The sequence below is a fragment of the Chelon labrosus genome, assembly GCF_963514085.1.
Source record: "Chelon labrosus genome assembly, chromosome: 17".
Taxonomy (NCBI): domain Eukaryota; kingdom Metazoa; phylum Chordata; class Actinopteri; order Mugiliformes; family Mugilidae; genus Chelon; species Chelon labrosus.
The window spans coordinates 17,576,709-17,591,169 of NC_140350.1; the positions used below are offsets into that span (position 1 = coordinate 17,576,709).

The window sequence follows — 14,461 nt, forward strand, 5'->3', positions numbered from 1 at the left end:
AAGTGGGCTGAGGAAGGATTTGTAGATGTGGATGATAGGCTAATTTTGTTGTTTGTGTGCTTTGAGAGGACTTACAGCCGAAACACTGTCAACAGTCAAACTGTCCGCACCTGGCAAAGTGAAGTTTGTTGATTCGGGGGGGGGATCTGGTGACGTGGTGATTCAGTGGACTGGTGTTGAAGGTCTCGTAAATGACCTTTGCCCTTTTCCTCTCTCTCTCTATTTTGTGCTGTGCTAAGTCAAAGCAATACACATCTCAAGAGCCGAGTTTTCTACAGCTGACATGGTTTAAAGTTTACATTTTCTGCACAGAGCTGGGGAACATCTGTAATTTCTGAACGACAGCTGTTTCTATTTTAACAAAGTGCACACTGCAAAAGGAAATCCAATTTTCAGAAAGTACCAGTGGTGCAGCAACTCAGGAGTAAACAACAGGGTGAGTCTATAGTTCATAGGGAAAAAGAGCAGCATGCACTTGTGCTCCAAAAAGTTTAAAGCTCCTATTAATCACACCTAAAGGCAATTAAACTGTGTTTCTTCACTTTTGGGGGAAATGCTCAACCTCCTTTGAATTTTCAAGCTGTGAGTGGCGGAAGAGGATCTAAATGCAGTTAATGTCACGTCAACCGAGCCCCCACAACCAGCAGCAATGGAGGGAGACGCTGCAGTGTGACACCAACGTTTCCAGTGAAACCAAAGACCGCCTCAGTTGGTGTGACACGTCTTCCAGGTGGGGTGACATTCACATCCTGTTCAACTGCAAGGGAAAACACTGCTGACATGTGTAATTAGCCACCACCAATAAATCATCTCCATCCTCTCTCACACACACACACACGCACACACACGTGTCCCAGTGTGTTAAATTTAGCCCGGCTAAAAGTACGCCTCAAACTGAACGCCGTGGTGAGCATAGATTCTTCTCTCTGTAGCTGGAGACCTTACTGAAGTCGCTCTTCTGGATCTAATAATAATAATGAAAGGGTAGATTCATACAAACAATCTTTAAAAATGTAATTTACTCTCTAACAATTTATTTTCCACCGAGAGAATATGGTGAAATTTAGAATGATTCTGAAAATCCTGCGTTGACAGATAACTCCTCCTCGTAGATATTAACAGACCAGCTTACAACCTGTTTGAAAGATCGTTGTATTGAGCCAGCTGAGAGGAAGTAGCTGCAATAACAAGCACATGTCTGGTATGTAACGTGACATATTTACTGGAAGCTTATTAGCCTTTGATAGATACCTCAATAGTTTTAACAGACCGAACTTTTTCCAAGCCAAACATTTAAAAAATGATTTCACTTCCAATAGAAAGAAGATAAATAAAAAAAAAAAGAAGAAGAATTTTTCTTTTTATTTTGCCATCGTTGCATCAAAGAAAAAGAAAGTGAATTAATATAATACTTTGCTCTTCACATGGCAGGGCGTCCAAAACACATCTTGCAATACTTTTTATTTCCCTTTAATGGACACAAATGGATTTCCTGCGACCTAATAGGGACACTGGAATAATTAAATTGACCACAAGTGTCCAGATTGCACGTCTAAATCCAGTTACAGACATCAGTTTCCCTTTACAACTGATTTTGTCACCTTTCCACAACGAACAAACAGCATTGGTCAGAGAAGTTAAAAGCACATTAAACCGGAACTTGAAATATATTATCTCACATCGTCTAAATCAACCCCATACAACCCCCAAAAGCTACCCAGTGTGACCCTTGTGCCCAGAACCGTGTCTCTCTTTATGCAAGATACTTCATCAGAAAGAGGACTTGAGGAAAAGAAATAACACAAGCAAGACCGCCCCCTGGTGGCTAAACGAGAGACAGATATTTAAAAACTGCAAATAAGGCATTAATTCATACATTTCACACTTCATAATTGCAAATAGCACTTGACAGTTCACCACTAGCTACTGAGGGGGGTTTTACAGATTGCTCATCATTCACCGTTTAACATCAAAAGGGGACAACAGACGTCATATTGTCCAAATCATGTTAAGTAGACGGGGAAGGGGGTGGGGGGGGGGGGGGGATATCCCTTCCCGATTGGATAATGCCAGACAAAATGTCTCACTGGGGGGAAAATATACAATATTGAAGAAAGTGGTGTCGGTTTGTGGGCTCAGCTCAGTAGATGAAGAGGACTCGGGTGCGGGGCAGGCTGGAGAAAGTGTCAGCCATCTTGCGGATTCTGGCGTAGTTGATGAACCCTCGGAGGAAGAGCAACAAGCCTGGAGAGGGTTAAAAAGGGGTGGGGGGCGGCGTGAGACTCAAAGCTAGCCAACAGCTCTAAATTAGGATCTTGGAAGTTTTGCTGCAAGTGTCTGAGTTCAGAAATGACTTCATACAATACTGTTTTTCATAGGGGTCGCAAATCTTAGCTGGTTTGTGCATGGCCTTTAATTTTTTTATATATAAAATATTGTTTATTGTAGCTTCAAGTTATTTGGGAGATGCAATTAATTCAAATAAATCTCTGTCCTAGCCTGCAAGAACACAATAATTAAGCTTAACTATCCTGTTGTAATTATTCTATAACATTTATACATCATAAGACATCAGCCTGAACTCCAGAGAGCTGAAATGGGTCACAAGTCAGGACAAAGCCATGTGTTTCTTTTAAAATTTGCCACTTACCCAACACCAGGAACACCCACCACAGCCAGTACTGTCCATCAAAGTAACCAGGGAAGTATGTGGAGAACTAAAAACCCGACAAAACGACAGAAATTACTGGTTAGAATAAATACGGCCGGTACTGGTTAACTGAAATTTAAAAGTGAATAAAGAAAGCAGCACAGTTCACAAGAAATGTTTTGATTAAACAGTCTCTGTGCCAACAAGCCAACCACTACAGAGGCTACAATAAAATACCGCAGTGGTGTTTGGGGCTTTGGTTTTGTTTGAGCACACATGAAACCACATTTTATGTTTGTACGCGAGCTGTGTCTACGTTTGCGTCTCGTACCCGGACTATGAGGATCCATTTGATGAGGGAGAGGCCGAAGCCTGAGATGGCCCCGTAGCGGCCGGCTGCTGAGGTGGTCAGACAGAAAGAAAGGAAGAAACCAATCCAGTTGAACAGGAATGCCACTGTAGGGAGACAAGGGGGAGGAAAACAGAACGGTGCATGTCATCAGAAACAAAAAAAACAAAAAAACACGTGTAAAATAAAATATTCCCAATGCAAAGAAAAACTGAGAAGATGCAGAATAGACTGGGTAACTCACTGAAGAAAGTGAGCATGAAGATGCCATCATTTCCTATCCTGAGCTGATCAGCATCTTCAAAGTCATCTCTGGTCACAAAGTCTTCATCCTGTGATAAAGCAACAGAAGAGACAAAGATGAGGCTTACCGCAAAAACTATCGCTGTCGACTAACACCGTCTCTATCAGCCATTTCACACTGATGCATTTAAAAAGTACTAAGTGAATATATGACATGAAGTACAACAAACGGACAAATGGCAACATCACAGCACAACCAGTTCATTTAATTTCTAACAGTGTGACTTTACCCGGACGTCTGGCGTCTGCATGAAATCAGCAGAACCGGAAGACCTTGTGAATTTTTCCAACTACACATACTAGCTAGCAATCTGAATACACAAACACACGAGGAGGGTGGGCACTGAACGCACAGTAATATTTGTGTTTTTACACGCGCACAAAAAAAAAAAAAAAAAAAAAAAAAACAGGACCAGATACACTTCCTCTCATCATACACTCCTCCAAGTTACCTCCAGTGAACTGCGAATTACATCGTCAAAAGTCTCCAGGCGTTCCCTGTGCTGAGGCTGCTGCTGAGCGCGAGGCAAAGTGTGGCAGAGAAACACAACACCAGAAATCAAACAGTGTGGCCCCCCCGACATGAAGCATGAAGCAATGCATCACAGCGACCACAAGAGGTCTGACATGAGCTGTATATGTATATATATATATATATATTTTTTTTTTTTTTAGAGGGCCAGATGTTTCTGTTTTCGACAGAATTCGTGCTGACACACATAGGGGTTTACATTACTTTTGGCACACTGTAAAAGGTTGAGGTGTGTTTTGTCATCTCTAAATAAGACAACAACTACACTGAACACTGAGAAAGAGCTCACACGCATTAAGTGCTGATAAAAGAGCACAAATGCTTCCCTTGCGTAACCATGTCATTAAATCTAATGCAACTTCGAACATTTCAAATACTTAACATAAAAATAATTAATATTTAAATTTAAATAGAAGTCTTCCTGGTGACAGCTGCCACAATGGGAAACTACAACAACAACAACAACTAAAAGCATAAAGGAAAACGGAGAGTTCACTGCAAATTCAAACCGTTATATTATATCATCTGCTCAACATTTCTAAACATTACAATGACCGTCACCAATGACAAACTGATGTGAGGCTGTGGGACAGTCTGAGCAGCAATACAAATTGCTAACTAGGGATGTCCCGATCCGATCACGTGATCGGAAATCGGGGCCGATCGCGTGGTTTCAGACTCGATCGGAATCGGACGTTACATCCCGATCAGGGATCGAATATATATATATATATATTTATATTTATTCTCATTATTTTTTTTATCAGATCTATAATATTTCAAAACAAATGGGAAAAATAACAGCTTAGTATTTGCTGTTATGTGGTGGTACAGAGTCAGACCGTCTCAACTCCACACAGAAACAACGTATGCGGCATGACGTCACTTTGCTTCGTGCTGTAAAGGAAGCAGAACACGGCAGCAACTTCAAGCTAGTGGCGCGAATATGTCTGCGGTGTGGAGATATTTTAAAGTTGATGAAAGAAATTTCGCGATTGTTGATATCATAGAAGGATAAAATAAAAAATCAGGGATATCCTGGATCTGTTTCTTCGCTGTTCTTCATTTTTTTTAATGTACTGTAGAAGTATCGGATCGGGACTTGGTATCGGCAGATACTCAAAATCAAATGACTCGGACTCGGGGGCAAAAAAACCTGATCGGGACATCCCTATTGCTAACCAGACAAAAGATAATAAGAGAACCACTGTAAACGTTTGCTTATGTAGGCTGTTTTAGTTACATCACATGTTAATTAATTTAATTGCACACTGTCCTCCCCATTTGTAGTTCTCATATTTATATATATATATAAAAAAAAACAAAAAAAAAAACAACTTCTACCTCTACTGGTCACTTTATATTTTTAACACGTTACTTTATATTTTTAACATAGTCTATAGTTGTATAAAACATTTTATTTCTAGTTACTTTCTATTTTTTATATAGTTTTTGTATTGTATGTTCAATGTATGTAACTGCTACTGGATGCTTGAATTTCCTTCGGGATCAATAAAGTATCTATCTATCTATCTATCTATCTATCTATCTATCTATCTATCTATCTATGTTAATTATTTCCCTGCATCAGTACAGAATATATTTTCCTCCACATTAAAAAAAACTGCGAGAGTATCAGAAAAACTGAGGCATTTGTGAACAGAAGTGAGTCTAATATATACACCAATCAGGCATAACATTATGACTGTCTTCCTAATATTGTGTAGGTCTCCAAAACAGTTGTGACTCATCAGATAATGGACATGGGCCTTCTGAGGGTGTCCTGTGGTGTCTGGCAACAGAATATTGTTAGTGGGGGGGTCTTTGGGTTGAGGAGAGGGGCCTCGGTGGATCACCTTGTCGACACAGTGTGCTGTTCTTCATGTTTTTTTGAGTTTGTGTGTGTGTTCCTGTGTCAGGCTGCATCCTGCTGGGGATGGCTGCTGCCATCAAGCAGTGTCATTGCTATGGGGTGTCTGGTCTGGTCTACATGGGTGCTACATGTCTAAGTAATATCCACACCAATGCCAGGTACAAAAGTTTCCCAGCAGAAAACTGAATTGTCACAGGATGTCATTTACTTAACCTCATAATGTTGTGGCTAATCAGTGTAAATCATAGAATGCTTTTTAATAGCGTGACAGTAAACGTTATTGATGTGTATCTGTCATTCAAGTAGGCAAACCAAAGAGATACAATCAGATTAAAACAAAGTCTGCAGCACAGCACTAGACACTTCCTGCCTTGCAAACAAAACAGGAAGTGTCTGAGCGCAAGCTGCAGTGAGCATACAAGACGGTGTTTATAGTGAGTGTAACCAAAAGTAAAAAAAAAAAAAAAACCCAAGTGAGAAACTCACTCTTCCGGTTACCAGTGGAACTGTAGTCTCAGCCTTGGTTCTTTCTGCTTCATCATAGGAAGGCAGCGTAGTTGCTACGTTGTATGATGGAGGCTTCGGGAAATCCCCATCTTCCTTGTAGTCGAAGTAGGCTGAGGAAGAAACAGTCACAACCCGGTATAAAAACACAGAGCCGCTATGACTGGGAACCATATGATGTGGTTTAATTTGAAATGACAAAACAAAAGCCACGGCTGACACGTAGAGTCAAATGTTAACAGACACCTCTGACGAGCTCAGTCTGCAACAGATGAATGAGCAGAAACGGTGAAAGACTAAATTCCACCCAGTTTTCTTCTTAGGAATTAAACAATCAGAACACCCAAAGACATCAACACAGTTTACACGATAACAAAGCATGTATTTCTGATCGACATTCTGCTTTCACCTGGTCACTTACTCAGATTACTTAAGGTAGCAATTAAGAACACGTTAATAAATATGTTTCCCCATGTTTCCCCCTATGCAGACAAGCACATACATGACCCCCCCCCCACAATATGCCATCACAGCATATGACCTCAGCACCAAGGGAACATCTGGATGAGTCACGGCTTTACCAGAATTGTCCGCTGCGACGCTGCTGTACGGCGGCGGAGCGTCGGCTGCGACCTGTGGACCCCCTTCTGTGTCCTCCTCGTTGGTCAGCTGTGGAAAGAAGATAAAACCACTGCATGGTTACGACCGGGACGCGTATGCGCAAGAAATGACTGCTCTTCAACTGAAATAACCTTTGAGTAAGAAGAATCCTTCACAGGAAACTGTGCCCACATAAGAAATCATGGTGTGAATATTATAAAGAACATGAGCAGCGACCACAATACGTTTCTCGGTTCTGCCGTTTTCTCTTCCTCTCATCAAAAGCAAATACCAAGAGTAGGCCAACCACTAAAAAACACACCAATCATAGTTTTGTTTGTCACCACAAACATCGAACAAGCCCGAGTAATTGCTCGCAGGTTAACTAAACAAGATATCGAAACCAAGCACATCTGATTAAGTCACGTTATTGTCAGTTTTCCCAGGAAAGGCCAATCAAGTAACACTGAATACAAAGCCTGCAACGCTCGCTTTACGGAAGTATAAATTACAGATCGTCAACACCTTCAAGTTCCAACAGCCTCCTATGAGTTCCTTGAAAGGAGCCGATATGCTACTGTGAATTCACAGAATCACGTTGAAGGGGAAGCTGGAACAATCGAGATGAATACGTGCATACGTGTACAACTGAATTGTACCGTGTTGCAGTGACACATGCTGCAATATCTCTACTTATCCTGATATCTATAGTCATTGTGTGCACGCTGGAACACGGATCTGTTTTAATTTAAATATTTCACAAGTCTATCTGCACTTACTGCTTCTGCACTTCTGGTTGGATGCTAACTGCATTTAGTTGTCTGGTACTTTAACCTGCACAATGAAAATAAAGTTAAGTCCAATCTATTCTATTATTTTGAAGACAGTGGGCTAAATTCAATATCAGAAGGATTAGGATCAGTTTAATTCAAAAGGATCTAATTGCAAAACAAACTTTATCCTCCACAATGATCATACAGTTGAATTACCAGCTCAAAAATCTATTTCTTCTTGTCAAATTATATTGTTATTTACAGAAAACAACAGGTGACATATAACCAGTTCTACCGATTAGTGCACTCCTCTTAAGGCAGATTTATTTTAGAGATTTTATGAATACGAGCTTGAGCACAAGCAAGGTTAGCATCTTGTAAACAACACCTACATAGCATGACTTGTTATCTACCGGAGCAGCCTCTAATGCACATTAATTACTACTGCACTCAGCCTACAAGCGCAGACTTATGGTACGGACTGTCCGTCCTAGTAACACACAGCTAAGCAGGTTAGCTGGAGATTATAAGCTAACCAGTCAACACACCCACTGCCGGGGTTCACGTGCTAGCCAAACTTTAGCATTAGCATACAGAGAGGCTCGTCGAAAGGCGTTCCAAGTAGTTTGACGTTACTTAGCCCGCAATGTTAACTAGCTAGAAAACACACAGTTAGCTAGTCGGAAACGCGTCTTTATAGCGTAACTCGACAATAAAAACACCCAAGCAGACAATAACGTCCAAAGAAGAGCATTAATGCTATTAAAAAAGCTAGCAAGATAACGTCAGTTGCGTTAGCTAGTAAGCCGTCACCGTGACGGTCATCTTTACGGAATGAAGATTAAAAAACAAAAAACATCGACTTGAATGGAAACGGACTTTTTAGATCAACTGCAAACTGTCGTGTTTAAAAGGCTGACACGAAGTCAACAAGTCAACGTTAGCAGAACACCGCGGACACGTTGATTAATGTTAAATCTTTTTAAAAAAAAAACGCGTTAGCTTCAACTCAGGTTTCGACTCACCTGCTGGTATCTGGCGCTCGATTCGGCCATTCCGGTGTCAACGGCTAGATGTCAATGACCGAAGAAGAATGGATAACGCCGCCGAGCCACCCGATGAAGATGAAATTATATAACAGCACAAGCTGAAAACTCAATTCTCGCCACAATGGAAACCTCCTTCCTTCTCGGTCGCTCTGCGTTGACACTACTGTCAAGTTGTAAAAGTGGTTGGCAAATAAACACAGAGCTTCCTGTTGGACTTTTAAACTAAAGCTCAAATTACGCATTAAATGTATTAGCGGATACATTTATTTATTTTTTTCATAGTAATACACAGTTGTCTTTTCTTGTCCATATCTCTATCCACTCCTATATTTCCATCGTTATGAAATTTTAGTTTTTATTTTTGTACAGAAAAATTATTCTGATGCTTTTATTTTGTAATCCAAACCAGCTTGTTTCCGCTAAATTGTTGCTGACTTTACGTAGTTTTTTGCTCGTCAAGCGATTGACGTCATTGGCCATAACAAACCCTCTACCGCCCCCTTTTGACACAAAGTGAAACAGCTATTAATAGCAACCAAAAATGTCACTACCTTACAAAAAAATAAATAACAGATAAATAAAGTCGTTGAATCATCCAAAGAAAACAAAAAAAAAATGACATTCCAGTTCTTGTCAAGAAAAGAAAAGTTCATTCTGGCCCGGCTCTTCTGGTTTAAACATATCCTAAACCCCAACATTTACAAGACAGTTATTCACAAACTATTAAATATAGTATGTCACACAGTCTGACATGAACGAAACTTAGGATTTTTGTTGTTTTAAGGACAGGATGTCACATAAACAGTTTAAATAATAAGAATATTATTAATAAGACAACTTAATTAGAATTGCCAAATGCCTTTTAAATTGCTTCGGGCAGGTATTTTGTTTGTATGCCTCATGGACATCTCTGTATTATCCTCCATATATTCTTCTACACTTTCTGAGAATGTGCAACAGAAACAAAGACAAATGCAGCTGAAGTCTTGAAAGGTTTTATTGTATCTTTATCTAAAATAAAAAGACAACAACGTTACCTGTGACACTTTCAATGCAAGCTCAAGGGTTGGCTCTATTTCAGCTAGATTTTATTATTTTCTTTGTCACGTTATTTAGGGTTCTGGTACCTGAGGAGAACAGGGTACGTGGTGCCTATGTGCTTTTGGTTGTAGTGATGGCAAACAATCTCCACGTCGTAAAAACTGAACTGGACTTTGACACGTTCGTTAGGCGAGCTGAGGAAACAGAGAGTGTAGAGGGAGAACTCGAACTCAGGACTGACGCCGATGAAGATGCTGCCTTTGGGCTTTATACCGTTCTTCCAGCTGAACTGTAGCGCCAGGATGTGCTTGTTCTCGTCGGGCTGCGGTGGGAGAAATAAAAATAAAAAATAAAAAAACTGGTAAGGGCTGAGAACGAAAAGAAGAGGGTGGTGATGGGTTTGACACAAACAACAGCTCTCATGAGTATGAGCAGTAGGGACAAGAAGGAAATAAATGGGAAAGATGTGAGACTGAAATGTGTCTTTACAAGGAAAAAAAGAAAGTGTAAAACTAGATGTGATCTGTCACTTGCAAAAAGACGAAACAAGGAGAGCTGCACAAGACGTGCAAGAGGAAACTTGGGAGTTTTTTTGTTGTTTGTGTGCAAGAAATATGATGAGGGCAAGACAACAAAGAGTGCAAGCTACTAAGAGAACAGATTTGTCAAATATAAACAGACGTGTCCCTGTTGAAAGGGACACAAGAGGATCTCTAGATTAAGTGAAGAACACACTGAAATGTTATATACTCCACATAATATTATATAGATACCAGAGTCAAACTTTCAGCAGCATCATACCTGCGGTGAATGTGCACTAACACTGTAGCCTTTGTAATCGATGTGTCCCAGCTTCTCCTGTAAGTAGAGCTGGATCCAGTTGTGAAAGCCAATGACGGTGCGCCTTCCCCTCGTCTCCCCAACAAACACGTGTTCGAACCCTGAAGAGTCTGGCCTGGAGGAAGACAGAAAGGAGAACATTAGAACCTAAACATTTATTGCCAATCACATGCTGATTCCAGGTTGTTTTAGTCTGCTGTTTTGCAAGAAGGACCATACAAGCTGCAAGCAGAATTTCATTTTAGTGTATATGAAACTAAGATTGGTCACATTATAATGCCATTTAGTGGCTGCTGATATTTTGTGGAAATTATCAGTTTCACTGTGGAAACGTGCCTGTCAGTCATGCTGACTACACAGAGCCAGTTTCCCAGAATAAGACAGATACCAAGATGGTGCTAGATTCCACAGGTTGAATCATATTTGAGCTCTGTGCCGGATTCCACCCACCTGCTAGAGCCCCTTCTCGCATAAAGCTCAAACCAGATCCTGTACAGCTGCTCCTTGAACTGCGTCTCGTCCTTAGGAGAGAGCTGCTTCTCCACCAGGTATTTATGGGCTATCTGAAAACAAGCAAAATGTTCTTTACCTATGAAGCACTTTTTCAAAAATAAAATGGCCTTTAATGGGAAAAATTCTAATAAAATAATTCAACACCACAGATTACAGTCAAATCTGGTAATTTAAAGTCCCCTGAGTTCACTTTTATTGCCATCCACATCCCTCCTTATTCTGGGAAATATCTCAACATTGGCAGGATGATTTGGAACAAAATGTTGTACAGATACTCACGGTCCCCGGAGAATTTATAATCCTGACACTGAGGAATCCTTAGCTTTTCATCTAGCACCATCGTCAGGTCAAAATCAGAATTTTTAAAATACCTTGATTCATACAAAAGTAAGGGCGTTTGCTTTAGCTTCAGCTTACTTCATGTTCACTGCGTATAAGCAGGTGTTAGCAGTAAACTACAGTAGTGAATGTGGTAGATAACGGCTTGGCATGAACGTTTCAGCTTGTTCATTTACATCACATTTGCTTTAATCGTTTGACAGTGATTCTGTTTGAGAAAACAGTTTTACATCTAGATGACTATATACCTTAAATGCCCAGTATTTCATAGTTATGATTCATAAAAGTAATAATTTATTAAGGGATTATATGAATAGTTAAACAACAGAGTAACTCCTTAATGGTTATCATCAATCATTTAGCAGGAAAAGGGCCAGATGAGGAGTGTTTCTTTTCCAAATGTCCCCAAAGGTACCTTCATAGTGGGAGTCTGAAGCATGGAGTCCAGGAACTTGTGGTTCTCGGCCACCTCCTCGGGGGTCACGATTTCTGGCTCACCGGTGTCACTCTCATAGTTATCCAGCAGTGAGATAAAGGCTGGAGATGCAAATGCTTTAATTATGTTAAGGAACTTTCACATTATGTTACAGGATCATACAGTCCCAGAAGTGCAAAGGTGATGGAGTCTTGCGGCTCAATGTGGAAATATTTCTGAGAAAGATTGAGAAATCTTGTATTTTTTTCAATAGGACAGTGCACTTGGAGTGAACTCTGAGCGACTCTATTACATAACCCAGCTCAAATTGCAACTCTGTGAGGGTGCTGTGTTCTCCTACATGCAGCATGACTGTGAAAATGTCACCAAACAAAAATCTCTGGAAGGGAAACATACATCAGCAGTTATCACACACAGGTAGATGTCAAGAAAAAGCCGGTGGATGGAGAGAGGAGCATCTTGCTGCCTCCAGCACACTGAACTCTGCATGCTGTGTGATTATGCAACATGCTGCTGCTGTTCGTCATAAGGAGATTACGAGTAGAAAAGCTTTAGTCTGTCTGTGACAAGGAGGACAGCGTCAAACTGATAAACAGAGCTGGGGAATGCATGAAGAGATCAAGTCAGTTTAAAAAAATGACTAAGCAGAACAGTTGTGTAAGAGGTTGGTGCCACATTCAGAATTTTTTTTTTTCCAAATCGCATCTTCTCAAGCAAGAAAGGGCTACTGAGCACTAAAACTAAAATAATGTCAAATTGTGGTGATTTTCGTCCCCCGTCAACACACACTTACCTAAAAAAGTCTCCTTTTTGAAAATGTTTTCATCGACAAATGTAAACAGAGGATATCCTGCTGCATCGTTGTCGTCACTGAGGGCCATGTTGTCTCCAGCTTTGCCCTGCAAGTGGAAGAGAAACACCCAAACACATATCATGACTTGTGTGAATAGTTTATGTCACTGTGTCCTTGATGCACGGCTCAGTCAGAGCTCGTTTGCATGTATTATACTGACATATAAATAAATGGATAAATATACTTAATCCTAGTCACAGACGATAGTTTACATTTAAAGTTCATTTTACTGTAATCTCCAGTATTTCTGTTTTTTATTTTTTTAATTGGATTGAAACATTGTAGATATTTATTAATGTTGCATATGATTAATTTTGTTGTACCATCAAGATGAGCGTGTGTGTATGTTTGCTCTTGTACAGCAAACCTTCTGAGGACCACAAGAAGGTTTTACACCATCGCAGTAAGGACATTTGTGCAAAGTGAGGACATTTTGGCCGGTCCTCACTTCCTTTCAAGGCATTTTGAGGATTAAGACTTGGTTTTAGGAAAAAGATTACAATTAGGTTATGGTTAGGGTTAGGGTTAGGCACTTATTTGAGATAGTTAGGGTTAGGGTAAGAGCCTAGATCATTAGGTCAATCAATGTCCTCACAGAGATAGCCATACAAACATGTGTGTGTGTAGTCTTATGTTCATCAAGTTTTGGGGGCCCATTTTTTAATGGAATAAGAAAATGTTGCAGGTTCTTAGTTTTTGGGTAAAGGTTACAAAGAGGTCGTGGTCAGTGTGAGATGGCTGGGGTTAGGGGCCAGGGAATTCATTATGTCAATGAAAGGTCCCAACAACAATAGAGAAAACGTTTTGTGTGTGGTTTACCTGCAGAGAGATCCTGTAGTCTTTTCCAGGCTTGAGTCGGTTGATATCGTTGTCCCATAGCTCCTGCACCATGGCCGACAGCTCTCTGTCACTCTCAATCATGGTATGACTTGGTTGTGCTGCTGCGGATGGTTTGGTCTCAGTATATCTGTCTGGCAGCAGAGAGACAATTATTAAAGCATCTGCTAAGCTGAAGAGGCAACACCAGCATAAAACACAAGAATTACATAGTATATGTCTACTTCACAACTTTTTAGAGGCAAATGTTCCAAACTTTTTAAAAATGAGTGTTATATTAATGTCTGTGGCAACTGCAAATAACATTAATAGGTTTTGCTCGATATTTAATCTTTTTAACCTTCAGGTTGTGATAAAGTAAATGCAAACTAAGATTTCTGTGATTCAGTAGTCTCAATACAAGCACTAATTAGTGGCAGATTAATATTTTTTAAATCTAGAAAAAAGTTTATAGCAATTTAGAACATCAAATACTGAGTTAGCATAACGGTCAGTTTAAATCCTGTGAGCTTGTGTCTTTGACTGGAAGACCACTTAATAGCCTGTTTATTTGGAAAATTAGAATTACTGATCTGAAGATTAACAATCTACTATAATCATTTATAGTACGGGTGTAAACATTAACGTATTTAAGCTCATTTCTGACTAAGGTAGGATCAGATGATTTCATGTTTTTTCTCCAGTTTCTTCTAGTTAAACAGAGTTTTAAGATTTTGTCAAATACATCAGAACCTTTATTTTATTTTACCGTAAGTCAATAACTTATACAGCCTCCTGGCAGCATTAGGTGCTAAATGGAAAACCTAATTAATCTGTAACTCTAAATGTAAAACTGTAACTGTTGACCTCTGGGCCATCCAACGCTACGCTACTGTACAAAAGAAAATGTCTGAGCAGATCACACATTGGTGACTGTTTGACCTTCGGCATCACTCGCATCCTCTTAGCCACATGGAAATAAAAATCCAC

At 40.0% G+C, this 14,461-nt stretch overlaps 2 protein-coding genes across 3 annotated transcripts; both read right to left on the bottom strand.

Moving 5' to 3' along the window:
* Positions 1-1,347: 1,347 nt before the first annotated feature.
* ndfip1l (Nedd4 family interacting protein 1, like) lies at positions 1,348-8,788 on the bottom strand. Of its 2 annotated transcripts, none has more exons than XM_084565533.1 (7): positions 8,610-8,788; positions 6,793-6,880; positions 6,206-6,324; positions 3,244-3,331; positions 2,982-3,106; positions 2,651-2,717; positions 1,348-2,244 (listed from the first exon to the last, which is right to left on the bottom strand). In XM_084565533.1, the coding sequence occupies exons 1-7, from the start codon at positions 8,637-8,639 to the stop codon at positions 2,141-2,143; spliced, it is 621 nt and encodes a 206-aa protein (XP_084421659.1). In that variant the 5' UTR covers positions 8,640-8,788; the 3' UTR covers positions 1,348-2,140. The 2 variants fall into 2 exon arrangements, with proteins under 2 accessions (XP_084421659.1, XP_084421658.1); XM_084565532.1 differs by having other exon boundaries at positions 6,194-6,324.
* Positions 8,789-9,670: 882 nt separating this feature from the next.
* Positions 9,671-13,579, bottom strand: endou2 (endonuclease, polyU-specific 2). The gene is made up of 6 exons (XM_084565462.1): positions 13,475-13,579; positions 12,596-12,701; positions 11,782-11,903; positions 10,965-11,077; positions 10,476-10,629; positions 9,671-9,996 (listed from the first exon to the last, which is right to left on the bottom strand). Exons 1-6 carry the CDS (start codon positions 13,574-13,576, stop codon positions 9,742-9,744), a joined length of 852 nt encoding a protein of 283 aa, XP_084421588.1. The 5' UTR covers positions 13,577-13,579; the 3' UTR covers positions 9,671-9,741.
* Between the last annotated feature and the right edge of the window lie 882 nt (positions 13,580-14,461).

Excerpts from the sequence above, each read along its gene's own strand:
- endou2 (XM_084565462.1), bottom strand. The coding sequence starts at position 13,576 with ATGATTGAGAGTGACAGAGAGCTGTCGGCCATGGTGCAGGAGCTATGG. Across the intron at positions 11,904-12,595 it reads CAAAAAGGAGACTTTTTTAG|CCTTTATCTCACTGCTGGAT; the intron begins GTAAGTGTGTGT and ends TTGCATCTCCAG. Across the intron at positions 10,630-10,964 it reads GCGAGAAGGGGCTCTAGCAG|GCCAGACTCTTCAGGGTTCG; the intron begins GTGGGTGGAATC and ends GTCTTCCTCCAG.
- ndfip1l (XM_084565532.1), bottom strand. The coding sequence starts at position 8,639 with ATGGCCGAATCGAGCGCCAGATACCAGCAG. Across the intron at positions 6,881-8,609 it reads CGAGCGCCAGATACCAGCAG|CTGACCAACGAGGAGGACAC; the intron begins GTGAGTCGAAAC and ends TTCTTTCCACAG. Across the intron at positions 2,245-2,650 it reads GTGGGTGTTCCTGGTGTTGG|GCTTGTTGCTCTTCCTCCGA; the intron begins GTAAGTGGCAAA and ends AACCCTCTCCAG.